We start from the raw sequence: 16,193 nt of genomic DNA on the forward strand, positions 1-16,193 counted from the left end.
TGACCAAAAATCATTAAATGTCTCAAGAACAAGATAAAATAGTTGCATTGACTGTTTATCTGCCTTTATTTGTACATAAGAAATTATGGTTTCTCATCTATCAATCAATCGTTTATTTCTTGCAGCAATCAGCTCCTCAAAAGTGCTTAATCTTTCTCTGACACAATGTTTGGAACAGAAAACAGGGAACAAAGTAAATGTGTTGCACACAGCTGCTGCTGCTGCATAATGACAGCCTTCTGTAATAAATAGAGATTCCAATGCAGTGATGTGAGAATATAAATACATTGATTAGATATTCATTGGATCTGAGGGCTGAAAGATCTGAAGAAAATCCAGGGGGTTTTGTCTCTGTTCTTCAGGTCGACACAGCGCTGTTTGGATGTGGCACTTGGTGGCCCCCTGCTGTTCACAGGGACACACTGCATTCTTCTTCAGGTGTTGGTGGCTGTTTTGGTCATCGGTGTGTTCTTTTGTGTGTATGTGTCCTATACGACAGCGACGGCAAACACACTGACCACACAGTACATGGTGCGGTTTTCCCATCTCACTGTACAGCTCCCTAAAAAAGACACAAATATCAAGAGAGGTGATTTTTTTAGAAACTGATCTTTGTAACAGGTCCAAGAAGGAGCAGTTCAAATATGATGTGCAATGATTTATTTAACTTAATCCAGTTGTTTTCAAGCAAATTAAGACGTTGTTGGTAGGTGGTGGGCAACAAAACATTAACAACACCGACACAGTCAAACATATTTTGCAGAGGACATGGAATAATAACGTGACCAATTTCTTTAACGAACCAGTGTGTAATATTTAAGGTTTATTGGCAGAAAATTTTAAATAAGTCTGTTTATGTATATATATATATAAAAAAATATATATTTTGGTTATCTTAGATACTTTGGTTTATGGAAGCCACCATCTTGCACCAGTATGATTCTACAGCAGTCTGAATGGATAAACCAGCCCAAGCATGTATTTTGGGTTTTAAAGTGTGTGCCTATGATGCAAATAAAGAAGAATGACATCCTCTCTGGGATGCCATGGCCATAGTTTGCCGACGTGCGTGGAAATCTCTATCAAGCAAACAAATTCTTCTTTACCGTCCATGGTGGTGTCCCAGTAACAGGAGTTGGCCGTGTGAAGTCCTGCTCCTGTTTTCTGCATCACAGCGCACGTCACTATACAGACAGACAAGGACATAGATAATTTCTTATCACATTTAGTGTTCTGTAAGTGTGTTTCTGAGCCACAAGAACAAATAAAGGTTGAATTTAACAGATGATAGTAGCTCCACAAACTACCAATAACATATTCTTGGCATATTTGAGCACAATAATAAACTATTAAAACAAGATCAAATTCATTCATACCAATGTACTTGTATGGTTTCCCCTGTTTGACCAACTGTGTGAGGCAGCGCTCCACAATACCAGCAGTCCATTTGTTCACCTGAGTCTGACTGTAGTCTTCAGCACCAACAATGTTCTCGATGCACTGAGGCAAACACACAAACACAGTGTTGCAGAGGTTTACAGTCATGTGGAAGTCACTCGAGATGCTGCTGTTCAACCCTGAGGACGTTAGAATACAGAGCAAACACTGTCCTGGACTTCAAAGGACATCACTGATAAAAAAAAACCTGAACACGGCAACACAAGTGAAATGTAGTCAATACCGCAAGTAATTATGACTCGTAATTATGACGTTTGTGGTGCGTAGGCCTAGTCTACACACATCACACAACGCAGGGTGCATGAAACAGTCGGTGGTGTCGGAAACTTCTTTCTTACACAAAATGCAAGCACTTTCAATGAACTAGGTCTATTTAGGGCAGTTTTCAAAAACTTTCAAAGATTTCAAGGACCCTTGGGAACACTGCTTAAAGGTGCAGTGTGTGCTCCTAAATGTGACCCACTGGAAAATGACGAAACAAGGCACAATGGAAAATGTAATATTAAAGTATAACATCAAAGTAATATCTTTAAAAATATGAGAGAAATTGAGAGGTAACACTTCTAAATATTTGACTCTTTTTATAAAGATTAGGAAGTAGTTAGTATGGTCCAACAGTGGAAAAATGTGTTCTCCATGGTTCAACATTACCTCTTTGACAACATTTTCAGCCTCTTCTGAGTTGAAGGAGCCCTAAAAAAGAAAATCACATATTATGAGTTAGTGCACCATTTTATAAAAATATCACACACACACACACGTACACAAAACAGTGTGGCAAGCTTATTAGCTAGTTTGCATACAAATATATTTCACATGGTCAATTCAATTTCTTCCTAGTCCAAATAACATTTCAGATATCCACATTAACGTTCTTCCCATGTGCACCTGTCATTCAGTCACCTGCTAAGTTTGAAGCCCATCAAGTCAAGTGTTGGACAGTTATGCAATGAACAGACACATAGAAGTTCCTTGAGTTTACAAATAGATAATGGTTTCTCATTAGCAATATCTTTCAGTAAATTGTACAAATTAATCATGACGATCTATAAATTCCATTTTAATTAATCTACAAATTCATACTCAATACCTTCAATTCCCCTGGAATTATGACTAGTCATTATTAAATTGTAATTATTTGTATTGTGGATAGTCATAATTCAGCTGTGAAGATCAATCTACATCTACATCTACAATCAAATGAAAGACATCTGTAATAACAAATTAATGGGCAAAGTGACATCTCAGAAAGAATTGTGTATACCTGAAATGTTTATTTAGACAAAAAAAATTAAAGATATTTGCAGTAAATAGAGTGCTGTAATGTAACAAAGTAAAAACATTTCCTTACTGTACAAAATTACACTTTACTTTAGCAACTTTTAATTTTAAGCCGATACATTTTATCCACTTTTTTTAATACTTTCACTTCTAACATTCTAGTACATTTTATATCAGAAAATTACTTTTGATACTTAAGTAGAATAAACGTCTTATACTACAAGACTTTTACTTCAGTAACATTATAAAAAGTGATTTCGACTTCTAGCAAAGTCATTTTCTGGTAAGATACTTGTACGTTTACTCAAGTATCCCTTTTAAATACTTTACACAAGACTGAGTATATACACATAATAGCTTTAAACTGTTATGAGTTATTGATAGACATTAACACAGACGCAGCTCAGCGTCAAAGCCGTGTAGGATTAATGCAGGATATTAACGTTAGTTAACAAAAACATAATACTAAGATAAGCACCTTCTGTGCTAGTATATATAGAAATACTATAAATTAGTAATATAGTAATAGAAAGTACGAGTCTGGTGGCATAATAGCATAGGTTAACATTAGTGTGAGGGAGTGGCTATCGCCACCCCGATAAATGAAAAATAATAACAAATAGAGCGATTCGAGTACAAACCTCGTTGCCGTTTTGGTATTCCTCCATCCCCGTGAATTACAGTCGGTTAAAAGTGGCAGAAGTGTTTTGTTACTATGTTAAAAATGAAGAAAACGCGAAGCTAGTGGGAGAGAAAAAAAAAATCACAAAGCTGTCTGTGTGAGACTTCCTGTCGGATGTAAACAGTCAACGACGGCCGACAAGAGCGCCGGATCCCCGGTGAGCGTTCTCTATCTGCTGGATAGTAGAGGAACTGCAATACCAAACTGCTGCCTCATCCCCCTTCTTCATCTACTTACTTTTATTTTATAAACCTAAATATTAATCTACATCCTCTCAATCAGCTTTGTTGTTTTAAGAAACTGACATAACATGCGATAAACTCTGGTACAAAAACTCTACTTTTTTGGATACTTTTTTGATGCACCTGATTGTAACTATGTTAAATGTTGATTTAAGTTTGTGTATTGCATATGGATTATAACTCAGCATTCTTTGGTTACTGTGGAATCTTGAAGTATCCATGGAGGTATTGTTGATAGTGTTTGTTGTTTATTTGGGCTAATGTTGAAATTATGCATATTATCAAAGCCTCATATTGTAATTTCTCTCTCTTTATTTTTTTGGGATGTGCTTGCTGCAGATCCTTACACCACACAGCCATAATCTAAAACTGATTTAACTGATGTGATTAATATATGTCCCTCAATTTTCATTAAATTCCACGTTCTGTCCCCTCTTCTCCCCGGCAAACAAAGAAAAGCCAATTCCATTCTCCATTCCCTTAGATATCGTCTATCATGATCTCCCTTCCAAATGAATTACAAAATGGTCTCCAATTTTAATTCAAATTACTTTATCATATTTTGTGCTTCCTCCATCATTTTCCCCATTAGCGCTTCAATCAAAATTCTTCTGAGAAAACTCAAACATCTAAATTTGGATTATTTCATGAAGTGTAGACTCCTGAATTCCAGAATTTTTTTTGCAAATATCTTCAATATGTAAAGCTTTATTTTTTGTGTTCTTCTGTCTTACAGGTTATCATCGATCTTAACCATTTCCACTTCCCTTACCTCCTTTTTTATTTCCCGTTTGGTCCTAAACTGATATGCTCATCTTCCTTTCCAAAGTTTTAGAATGAATTTGAATTCCTCGCTCCCTTAAGATTTACTCTCCTTTCTTAATCTGAGCTGAACTCACTGTCCTCTGTCCAGTCATCAAACTCCATATGGTCATCCTCTTTATCTACCTATACCATCTTGATCCAGTCACAAACCAGTTTATATATTATATAAACATATTGTTGAACAGTATGGAATTGATTAAAGCATAATTAAAAGCTTTTAAAAACAACTAAATGTTTCAGTTAAGGTCAAAATTTAAATATAGGCTTCTATTTTGGGTTTATATTAATTTGTACATCCGACTCCAGAGGAATCAGTGCCTCCCCAGTCATGAACCTCACTGCACGTCACTGGTACTATCCTTGTGGAAATTTAACCACAACTTAACCGTGCAGAGGTGAGGCAAGTCGAGCTGGTGAAAACACACCATAAAAAATCAAGGCAGTGTTTGTGTTTTTTTTACAGTGTTTACTTTCTTCCCTTATACTTTCTTTTTACAGTGTGATGCCTCACTGCCTTGTATTTTTTACAGTGTTTACTTTCTTCCCTTATACTTTCTTTTTACAGTGTGATGCCTCACTGCCTTGTATTTTTTTACAGTGTTTACTTTCTTCCCATTTTTTACAGTGTAGTGGAAAGCTGTTTGACACCATGGATCCGAATGAGGAAGAGAAAGAATTAATTCTTGAGCCTTTTAAATTTATTTAAATTTATTATTTATTTTAATTTAATACAAACGAGGGTACTTGGCATGCTCTGATTACAAAGAGTACAAGAAAAAAAAAGAAGTAAAAATTGTGGAAAAAGTTGTTGTTGTTGTTAAAACACTAATAATTAAATCATTAAAAAAACAGCTTAGAAGATATTGGTTATCTGGGTCATGTAACTAGGTGTTCAGTAATTCACTTTGAATACACAAAGCTAAGTTCATTTAAAATCATCAACCCTCACACCCTCCATGTGGTCCAACAGCACAAGGTAAGAACGTAGCACAAACAATATTAAGCAATTATTAAATGAATTATGAGGTGTTATAATTGCAAACAAACATAAGATATGCCTTTATAAAAAAAACAAGTAAATCAATATGTAAATATTTTTGTTCGTTTTTTATCTTGACATTTTCCTGAGTTTTTTCACCTTATACAGTTGAACTGGAAAGATATACAGGTTTTTAAAAAAAATCTCTTTCATTAAACACATGGATACACATAAACATATTTACATTGTAAACATAAAATAAAGATCCAAGAAACAATGGGAACGAAAAATACGTGCTTCCGGTATGGTCGCTTTTATTTTGAAAGGCTTCGAATCAACTTCTGGTCCTGACGAGGAGCCCTCACAGTGCAGGTCTGCAACGAAGGGTCCTGACAGTGCAGGTCTGCAGCTAGACTGTCTTGGGAGCCGTTTGACAGTGAGTAGACACATTTTTTACAGCGAAGAAAGTTTATGTCACTTCCTCGTGCATAGTGTTTGTTTTTCCACTTTCTCTGGTTAAAATGCTGTTAGCGTTGCTAAACCTGACGCTGAACGGATGCTTTGGCGCAGAGGTAATTTTCGACCCACTTTTTAACCTGTCATGTTTTTGTGGCGTTATTAATGTATTGTTGTGCCATAACTGGAAGGTCAACGGGTGAACTGACCACGTTAGCCGACATTAAATCCATTATATCCGCCATGTTGTGAGTGTATTTGAGAGGTTTGGAGTAGCAGCAGTGCTGTAGGTCCGTGACTCCTATCAGAGCCACAACGCGGATTGAGCCTGACCGGACTACCGCTGGAGAGGAGCAGTGGTGGTCAGTGCTCTCCAGGATGGTGACACGCATAATATAGTCCATTACATGTTATAACTCTGCATCCAAAGGAATGCTTACGTTATTATATTGCAAACGTGTGTTAAACAATATGATGCTTAGTGTCTAAACAAATCAAGTATAACGTAGTCTGTTGTTTAACCATTCCGTTCCAAAATGTCATTATCTGGTGATAGGCTAGCTAAGTCTGGCTTTTCAAGGACCAGTGTGTAACTATTGACAGAAGGGTTATTACATTTTTACCCACTTTTTAGTAATTTAATGTTTCTGTTATAAACCCAAATGCGTACGTTTCACGTTCATATGTGTAAGCTAACAATGTTAACAAAAAAGAATGACGTTCCTTATGGTATGTGAAGGCCAAGCTTAGTTTTTAGAGAACCAGCTAATGAAAGTGTAAGAATTAGACACGATTAATTCCCCTTCATTTGACCCTTAAATAGTGTTTTTGTAGTTGTTTATTTTCTGTTAGTGCTGAATGATTTGGTTTTTGTTTTTAATGTGGCTAATCTAACACATATTGCAAGTGAAGTTCCTTTTTTAAAAAACAAATTTCAGTAAAATGTTTTCTGCGTTATAGATTTAAAACAAGATGGACCTTCACCCACATTATACTGTCAAAAATACGAACTACTTTAATGCAAGAATGACAAGTTAAAGAGGTGAAGTGTAACCCTAACCCTATGATTGTAAAGCAATTAATCCAATTAATTGTTCTGCCCTTTTTTTGCACTGATTTGATGTTGCAGAGCTTTGGATGAAAGGATGATTTATATTCGGATGTGCTATCCACAGGTGAATGTACGCAGAGTATGTGTGAGCTGATCATCTCGGGATGATGAATCAGAGCGAGGATAGAGAGGAGGGAGCTCCTGCCTCTGAACCTACTCTGTGTGGGGAACACGAGAGCCAGACCGAAGCCCAGAGGTGACACGAAATCTGTCCACAACTCAAAATCAGCTCTTAGGTTGTAGCTAGACAAACTGAATGTCCCTCCGTCTCTTTCTTGTAGGAGTCAGAGACCAGACTTCTTTGTGTCTCCACGAAAACATAAACCTAAACCCAGCTGTGTGTCCTCAAACAGTGACGCATCAATGGACCTGCCTATTTTCTTTGCTAAAAAGAAGTAAGTTCTGTCCATGTTTTTAAATGGACTATATTTTTAATTACGTCATTTGTCATTACTATGAACAAATCTTACTTGACAAATAGGTGGGTATTTATTGAAAACTATGGTTCTCAGAGGGTGAGGTGAGCACTGTGGTTGTTAATAGAGAAACTTAATTTCCCTTATGTCTGTCTTTTCAGGATTAATCTGTCATCTGAATCCAGCGGTGTGTCTTCAAACAGTGTCCAATCTATGGAGCCACCAATATTCTTTGCTAAAAAGAAGTAAGTTCTAACTAAATTTTAAATGTAACCAGTCTGAAGTGACACAGAGACATTAGACACGGAACAAGTACTGGTTGTGCTTGTTTGGCATGTGTTTTTGTCGCAGAAGGTGACGTGGGCACTAAGGTTGCAGACAGAGGAACTGACTTTCACTGTGACTGCTTATTCAGGACTTGTCTGACACCAGAATCATCTGTATCTGGACCCAAACCTAAACCTGAACCCAGCTGTGTGTCCGCAAACAGCGACAAATCTATGGAGCCACCAATATTCTTTGCCAATAGGACGACAAAGTAAGACTTTAAAATTGCAATTTTAGTTGCGTTTCTAACGCTGGTCAGTTGTTGTAATTGTTCCCCCTCAAACTGAATTTATTCAAATGAGCATTGTAATCGTCTTTCTTATTTTACTCTTTCTTTATCTCCTGCCTATGATGTGTTAAGATTGTTTGTCGTTTTAAACATGCATTTAAAAGAAAAAAGGCGATGTACTGTAAGGAAATTTGTTTTTTCTTTACATGTTAGGAGGCCGGGACAACCTGCAGTGAGTGACGACGTCCCAACTTGGAAACATCAAAGGTGATGTCAGAAATAAATCCTCTTCATTCCTTAATCGTCTTTTACATTTACAATCAGACCCATTCACACTGGTCTGAGGTAACCCAGACTGATGACTTTAGCTGCTGGTGAAACTGAGCAGGAATGCGTGTATTTATTCATGCTAAGGGCATTAGTTCCTCTTTCAAGTTCACATTTTTAAAACATTTTCCTCCATTTCCTGCATACAATGTACAATTACAATTTAAGCCAATTATTTGCCACAGTTTTGAGTCAGTCCGACCCTAAAATTAGTCACTTTTAAGGGTTGTTAGTTGTGCAATGAATGAACTGCTGTCAGACACTCATATGATACAATTTCTGACATCAGGCTCAGATTGAATTCCCCAATGCCGGCACCTTTACTCTTACTGTAACTGTTGCAAAGTGCAGCTAAAAACCATGGTGACATGACTCTTGGTCGAGTTGTGGTAACAGCGTTTGTGCCTCTGTTATGTTTCCTCCTCCTCCTATCGCAACTAACACATTGGACACAGCCACTGTTATTAGCTAGTTATTTGTTATTGCTGAGAGCATAGGTTGTGAGTTTTGACTTCATATTGCAGACAAATTATGGCGCGATTTGGAATTAAATAACATCAATCAGCTTTTTTCCCCATTGTTCCTCCACAGATTTGAGTGGGGGTGCTCCGAGGTTCCCAGTGGTCAGTCTGCTCAGCTGCCTCAAACACAGCTGGACTCTGTGTTTATGGTCTGTACCGCTTCTGCTCACGATAACCGCCATGCTGCTCTTTCAGTGAATCATCAGAGTGGCTCTGATAATCATTTTTGCTCTATAATTTTGTTGTTCCGTTCCATTCCAGATGCTGGAAGACAACATGGTTGCATTTGTGAAGAGTGAGCTAAAGAGGATGAAGAAGATCCTGAGTCCAGAATGCTTTGGGGGTGAGGTTGAGGAGGTGCTTGACGGTGAAAATGGGGGGAGCAGCAGAGAGGCGTTTCTGAAGATCACACTGGACTTCTTGAGGAAGATGAAGCAGAAGGAGCTGGCTGAGTGTCTTGAGAGTGGTAGGAGGATTTCGTCCAAAGAATTCTTGTCATGCAGAAACTTACTTATATCATTAGACATAATGTTTTACGGACATTAAATGATCACACTTTGATTAATCCATTAGTTATTTGTCTATGTTCTCAATCGTCTTGTTTTTGATTATTTAAAACAGAAACTATTAATTGATTTATCTCTGCAGCCGTTATTGGTACCGATATCTGGTCTTTGATACTGATTTCTGAACAATACTATTTAGATACCAATTACATTAAATTGTGAAAAAAAAGAGATAACAATAAAATTCAGGATGCTGCAATCTTAGTGGCTCACTGATGCTGATAAGAAAGTCTCATTAACACATTATCAGGTTTTTGATTGTTGACAAAGGCTGTGATTCCTAACGTCATATTATAGTTTAATCTATACATTTTAACATACTGTAATATCATATTGTCATATTTTTCCAAATCTGTTCCTTTGTATATTCAATGAGACATGCGTTTTCTGATTTACCACATAGTTTTAATCATTTTCTTTATTCTAATTCACATGTCCATAATTATTCAACCAGACAAGCCAGGAATCTTTATCTCCATGATAGAAGAAAAACACTCGAAATCAGATTGGTATTCTATTAAATCCCGTTGAATGATCATGTGGAATCAAAACGTTTGTTGTGAAAATAAATGATAAAGATTAACTCCTTTTCTGAAATGTGATATCGAACGATGAAGTATTAAAGTTCAGTACGCAACCCTGCACATATTTATAGATGACTTGTCTCGTTTGTTCCTTCAGGATCCCGTGCTCCGCTTTGTCAAGGCAAACTTAAATCTAACCTGAAGAGGAAGTACCAGTGTGTGTTTGAGGGCATCACTAAAGCAGGAAACCCAACCCTCCTGAACCAGATCTACACAGACCTCTACATCACAGAGGGAGGCAGCGGAGAGGTCAACGAGGAACACGAGGTCCGACAGATCGAAACGGCCGCCAGGAAACTGCACCGAGCGGAGACGACCATCAAACAAGAAGACATCTTTCACGCCTCACCTGAAAGAGATGAACCAGTCAGAACGATGATGACCAAGGGAGTGGCAGGCATCGGGAAAACTGTTTTGACGCAGAAGTTCACTCTGGACTGGGCCGAAGACAAGGCCAACAGAGATGTACAGTTCATGTTTCCGTTCACTTTCCGAGAGCTGAATCTGCTGAAGGGGGAAGAGTACAGCCTGGTGAAACTCATTCATCACTTCTTTACAGAAACCAAAGAAGCAGGAATCTGGAGTTTTGAAGAGTTCCAGATGGTATTCATCTTTGACGGTCTGGACGAGTGTCGACTCCCTCTGGACTTCAGTAACACAAAGATCCTGACCAATGCGACGGAGTCCACATCAGTGGACGTGCTACTGATAAACCTCATCAGGGGGAAACTGCTTCCCACTGCACGTCTTTGGATAACCACAAGACCCGCAGCAGCCAATCTGATCCCTGCTGAGTGTGTTGACATGGTGACGGAGGTCAGAGGGTTCACAGACCCACAGAAAGAGGAGTACTTCAAGAAGAGGTTTCAGAATGAGGAGCAGGCCAGTGAGATCATCTCCCACATAAAGATATCACGCAGCCTCCACATCATGTGCCACATCCCAGTGTTCTGCTGGATCACTGCCACAGTTCTGGAGAACGTGTTGAAAAGCAGAGCGGTAGGAGAGCTTCCCAGGACCCTGACTGAGATGTACATCCACTTCCTGGTGGTTCAGTCCAAACTGAAGGTGGTCAAGTATGACGGAGGAGCTGAGACGGACTCACACTGGAGTCCAGAGAGCATGGAGATGATCAAGTGTCTCGGGAAACTGGCTTTTGAGCAGCTGCAGAAAGGAAACCTGATTTTCTACGAATCGGACCTGAGAGATTGTGACATCGATGTCACAGCAGCCTCCGTGTACTCGGGAGTGTTCACACAGGTCTTTAAAGAGGAGCAAGGTCTGTATCAGGACAAGGTGTTCTGCTTCGTCCATTTGAGTGTTCAGGAGTTTTTGGCTGCTCTCCATGTGCATCTGACCTTCATTAATTCTGGAGTTAATCTGATGTTGCAGGAGAAATCAAACTCCCAGATGCCTGAAGCAAGAAAACACGAGTCTGCAACGACACACTTCTATCAGAGCGCTGTGGACGAGGCCTTACACAGTCCTAATGGACACCTGGACTTGTTCCTCCGCTTCCTCTTGGGTCTGTCAGTAGAAACAAATCAGACTCTCCTTCGAGGCCTGCTGCTGACACAGACAGGAAGTGGCTTGTGGACCTATCAGGAAACAATCGAGTACATCAAGAAGAAGATCGAAGCGACGCCCTCTGCAGAGAAGAGCATCAACCTGTTCCACTGCCTGAATGAAGTGAACGATCGTTCTCTCGTGGAGGGGATCCAGCAGTACCTGAGAGCAGGAAGTCTCTCCATGTGCAAACTGTCTCCTGGTCAGTGGTCAGCTCTGGCTTTCATCTTACTGTCATCCGCTAAAAACCTGGATGTGTTTGACTTGAAGAAGTACTCGGCTTCAGAGGAGGCTCTTCCCCGGCTGCTGCTCGTGGTCAAAGCTTCAAGCAAAGCTCTGTAAGTGTTCAGGTTTTTTTATGTATTCATCATGCCAACAAGATTAGTTTTCTTCTTATATTCCTCACCATTGTCCCTCCAGAATGAGTGGCTGTAACCTCTCAGAGAGAAGCTGTGAGGCTCTGGCCTCAGTCCTCAGCTCCAAGTCCTCTAGTTTGAGAGAGCTGGACTTGAGCAACAACAACCTGCAGGATTCTGGAGTGAAGATGCTGTCTGCTGGGCTGCAGAGTCCACACTGTGCACTGGAGACTCTCGGGTTAGACCAAATTCTGTTTTTTTTTGTCAAATCTTTAATTCCAGACTTCACATTAAAAGGCAATCACAGGTAAACATGCGTCTGGTTCACTGTCATCTTTGCAGTCTGAGCGGCTGCAACCTCACAGAGAGAAGCTGTGAAGCTCTGGGCTCGGTCCTCGGCTCCGAGTCCTGTAGTCTGCGAGACCTGGACCTGAGTAACAACAACCTGGAGGACTCTGGAATGCAGCTGCTGTCCGTGGGACTACAGAGTCCTCACTGTGCACTGGAGACTCTGAGGTAAAAACTCTGAGGGGTTAAACTTTGATTTACCTTAGTGGTTACAAAACGACCAAATAGAAAAGATTTTACATAACACAAATAATCGGGATTCCTCTCACCCTGAGACCTGATGGTTAGTTTTTAAAAAAAACAAACAAAAAAAACAAGTTTTTATTATGAGCTTTTGAATGATTAACTTATTTTGTGCTATGACTCGGTGATAACTCTTAAAGTGTGTGTACCTGTGTGTTCATGGGGTTATTAGCTGCTTCCTCTTGGATGCAACCTTTGTTGCTTGCTGTAACCATAAATAAATAAATAAATGCTAGAACTGCTTCCTGCATGGCTGTTAAAGTTGAAGTGTTCAGATGAAGTACTTGTGACTGACGGGTATTTGTTGGGCTCAGACTAAATCTAGGACCCATGTTGGGTTCAGGTCAGGTTTGGCCATTATTCCCTCCAGTTTTGGTCCAATTAGGACAGAAAAATGTCAATTTCTGCCCTTAATTCGCTTCCTAATCTGTCAAACACACAACTCTCTTCTTTCAGGCTGGAGCCTGACACTGTCCGTTGGTTGAGGCCAGGTCTGAGGAAGTGTAAGTGATTTTAGATTTGATTTTTTTTTTTTATGATTTAACGATGGAAAATCCCTCATCAACACCTGTCGCGTCTTATCTCTCCGTCAGATTTCCTTGAGCACACCTTTGACACTAACACACTGAACCCGAACCTCCAAGTGTCTCACGACTCCAGGACGGTGACATACGTGGACGACTCCCTGAGGTATCCCGATCACACCGAGAGGTTTGACGAGCGGCCCCAGCTGCTGTGCTCCAATGCTCTGACCGGTCGTTGCTACTGGGAGGTCGACTGGAGCGGCATCGCCTGTGTGTCGGTGAGCTACAGAGGAATCGTGCGCAAGGGAGAGGGCGACGACTGTTGGTTTGGGAGGAACACTCAGTCCTGGGCTCTGTACTGCTCTGATGTTGAGGGATGCACGATCACACACAATAACCGTCACGTCTGCTCTGAGGGCAGTTACCTCGCGTATCACGACAACGAGCTCACGACCAGCCCAGTCACCTCCTCCTTCACTCGCCCGAACAGAGTAGCGGTGTTCGTGGACTGTCCTGCGGGGACGCTGTCCTTCTTCGCCGTCTCCTCTGACTCGCTCATCCACCTGCACACCTTCCACACTACGTTCACCGACACTCTTTATGCTGGGTTTGGCTTCTGGAGCTGGTCTGGTGCTTCGGTCTCTCTGCCTGCAGTGTAGCTCACACAATTTACTAGTTTTGTTGGTGAAAATAGTCGCTGAAGAGACGAGTTCACCGACATATTGCCTGATTTAGGTGTTGTCTCGTATATATATACACACACACATATCTATAGAGGTGAACAGCTTCGTATCCTGCCCAGGGGGCGTTACCATGTCACTACCGGACCAAAATCTACACCCCCACTTAATGACACAGGTATTTTGTATGAAATGAACAAAATGTTCCATTTTAACTCGAATCCATCCACAAGTCTGTCCTTTGACAGCAAATTCAGCCTTACTTTTCCTGTACTGTTGCAAAGCAAGCATTCTGCACTTTCCCTTTTCCTCTTCAAGGAAGCAGCTGAATCTCAGAACTCAGGCACCGGCTTCATCATAGGCGTTTAACTCGGAGCATTTTGCTCTGTTTCCATTGGCTTTTTAATAAATTTTAAGACACTTAGAGAGCCTCGGTGCTAATTTTGTCCTTCACATCGGACTTGATCTCCGTTTTGCACGTACCAGAAATCATTCAACATCTCAACAGGTTTACACGTGACAATCAAAAGGCAGAAAGGTCGGACTTATGCCTCCATAACTGCTTATGAAAAACTAACTACAGTTCACCTTATGGCATGACTAAGTCACTATTCACTCGTGTGTGTGTCGCGTGTAAAACGAAGTCACCGCAGTGCCACGCAGCGATGACTATTCCCACGTTGAATGGGTACTAAGCCATACTGTGCTGTGCTCCTGTGCCACTAAATAGATCTAGTTCACCTTATGTAAATATAAAAAGGTAGATTATATTGAATAGCCACTAGGGGGCAACTCTGCTGGTAGCAAAAAGAAACCCCCATGAAAGGAAGTCTGTGGTAAAATGAGCTTTGACTTGATCTATAACATCAGTAAACACTACTGACAAACAAGTCACTGCACTAACTATCTAGTTTCAGCTCTTCGTACATAGGAAATGGTGTTAAATTTGTAAATAATGTTCCCAATTAGAGGAAAAAGTGGACACCAGTGTGATTGACAGCTGGTATTATTCAGTTGAAGCCTGGTTGCAAAACATGGTAAAAAATAGGTTTACTTCATTCCATTGAAAAATGATGTGTGAGTGAGTGAGTGAGTGAGTGAGTGAAGGGCCATACCTCAAACCCATTGGCTTTGATGATTAAACATCCCGAACTCGACTGAAGCATTCCAAAAATGAAAATCCGTGCTTCAACTATCCTCTGTTTGCTAACGTCGTGGCTGACTGACAGAAAAGCTAATATCATATGATTCCATACGAGCTTGATGCATGACGACCACGGTAACACACAGGAAACAGCGTGTTCATATTCACAGCATACACTCATGACTCGGTGGGTCCATGTTTGAAGCAGGAAAAGCACAGGTGTGACTCATCACGTTAACGACGACTGTGTTCAGGCAGTCAGGGGCAGTTTCAGTCCAAAAAATGTCCTTTTAAAAACAAAAGAAAGTGCTTTTGCCCATTTTTTCCCCACCAGAATACTTAGAACTTTCAATATCTGGCAGGTATTTACAATTTACTGCATATTTAAAGAGTGTAGTAACAGTTTAAAGTAAATATTAACATTAACATAGTAAGATTCAAAAAACAAACATAATTTAATGAATTGAAGAATATGCTATGTTGTGTCGACACTTGGCCCAAAAGTAATTTTTCATCCACTCGTTAATTCAAAAGAAGGTTAATACATTAAAGTGTCATTAGTTTGATTATTTACACCTGTGCTTCTCCAACTATGACCTCTCAAAATGGCTGCTGTGTTAAGCACTTGAAACTTTTTTGAAAAATTGTTACTGTCGTTTTTTTTCCCAACATCATGCTTGTTTCCTTATCACAATAAAAGCACAAAGGTTCAGGTCAAACAAAAGATGGGACGTAGTGATGGTGAGATGAAGCCTCATGAGGCATTGAACCACTTGAGCCAATTGGTTCGAGAAAGGGTTCATTTCTCGAAGCTTCATGTGCACACGAAACCACCTACTGGCCAAGTGTATAATCACAGGCAGCTGTATCTTTACCACATAATGTGTGATGCATTGAATTTTTGTGTCTGTTTTGTTTCTGTTAGAAATGACTATGAATTACAAAAAATGTATGACCAAATAATTTCTATACATATGTGTTTAATACATTTTTTGAATGTATTCTGTGTGTGTAAATCTTCCCAAAATGGTAATATCATAATATGACAGGTTGTGCAATGTTTTTCTGAAAATGGCATGGGCGTAATCAGGCAGAGGACAGTGAAAGTGCTTGTGGAACTAGGAAAAGGGCACAGATTATGCTTGTGTAACTTGGACAATGATGAGCCTCGCTGACTCCAAAACTATCCAAACTCTCAACTGACAGCAGCTCTCCTTCAAAAACCCACATTTTGAATGGAGCCTGAGGGGTCTATTTAGCTGTAAAACCTCGCGGCAAAATCCGAACCACTTCCCGAAGCAATCACGTGGTACAGCCGGGCAGCGAGG

General features: G+C 40.0%; 2 protein-coding genes across 5 annotated transcripts; one reads left to right on the forward strand and one right to left on the reverse strand.

Moving 5' to 3' along the window:
- Nucleotides 1-47: 47 nt before the first annotated feature.
- Nucleotides 48-3,545, reverse strand: LOC122761313 (dynein light chain Tctex-type 3-like). The gene is made up of 5 exons (XM_044016504.1): nucleotides 3,381-3,545; nucleotides 2,110-2,151; nucleotides 1,377-1,500; nucleotides 1,107-1,184; nucleotides 48-562 (listed from the first exon to the last, which is right to left on the reverse strand). Exons 1-5 carry the CDS (start codon nucleotides 3,405-3,407, stop codon nucleotides 489-491), a joined length of 345 nt encoding a protein of 114 aa, XP_043872439.1. The 5' UTR covers nucleotides 3,408-3,545; the 3' UTR covers nucleotides 48-488.
- Nucleotides 3,546-5,833: 2,288 nt separating this feature from the next.
- LOC122765337 (NLR family CARD domain-containing protein 3-like) lies at nucleotides 5,834-14,283 on the forward strand. 4 transcript variants are annotated; one of them, XM_044019533.1, is made up of 13 exons: nucleotides 5,834-5,903; nucleotides 7,099-7,230; nucleotides 7,316-7,429; nucleotides 7,612-7,695; nucleotides 7,866-7,988; nucleotides 8,220-8,273; nucleotides 8,925-9,003; nucleotides 9,116-9,320; nucleotides 10,102-11,908; nucleotides 11,991-12,164; nucleotides 12,269-12,442; nucleotides 12,974-13,020; nucleotides 13,111-14,283. In XM_044019533.1, exons 2-13 carry the CDS (start codon nucleotides 7,139-7,141, stop codon nucleotides 13,698-13,700), a joined length of 3,543 nt encoding a protein of 1,180 aa, XP_043875468.1. In that variant the 5' UTR covers nucleotides 5,834-5,903; nucleotides 7,099-7,138; the 3' UTR covers nucleotides 13,701-14,283. The 4 variants fall into 4 exon arrangements, with proteins under 4 accessions (XP_043875468.1, XP_043875467.1, XP_043875470.1 ...); XM_044019532.1 differs by lacking the exon at nucleotides 5,834-5,903 and adding an exon at nucleotides 5,911-6,039; XM_044019534.1 differs by lacking the exon at nucleotides 5,834-5,903 and adding an exon at nucleotides 6,883-6,965.
- The last annotated feature ends 1,910 nt before the right edge of the window (nucleotides 14,284-16,193 follow it).

The sequence above is a fragment of the Solea senegalensis genome, linkage group LG2 (genome assembly GCF_019176455.1).
Source record: "Solea senegalensis isolate Sse05_10M linkage group LG2, IFAPA_SoseM_1, whole genome shotgun sequence".
Taxonomy (NCBI): domain Eukaryota; kingdom Metazoa; phylum Chordata; class Actinopteri; order Pleuronectiformes; family Soleidae; genus Solea; species Solea senegalensis.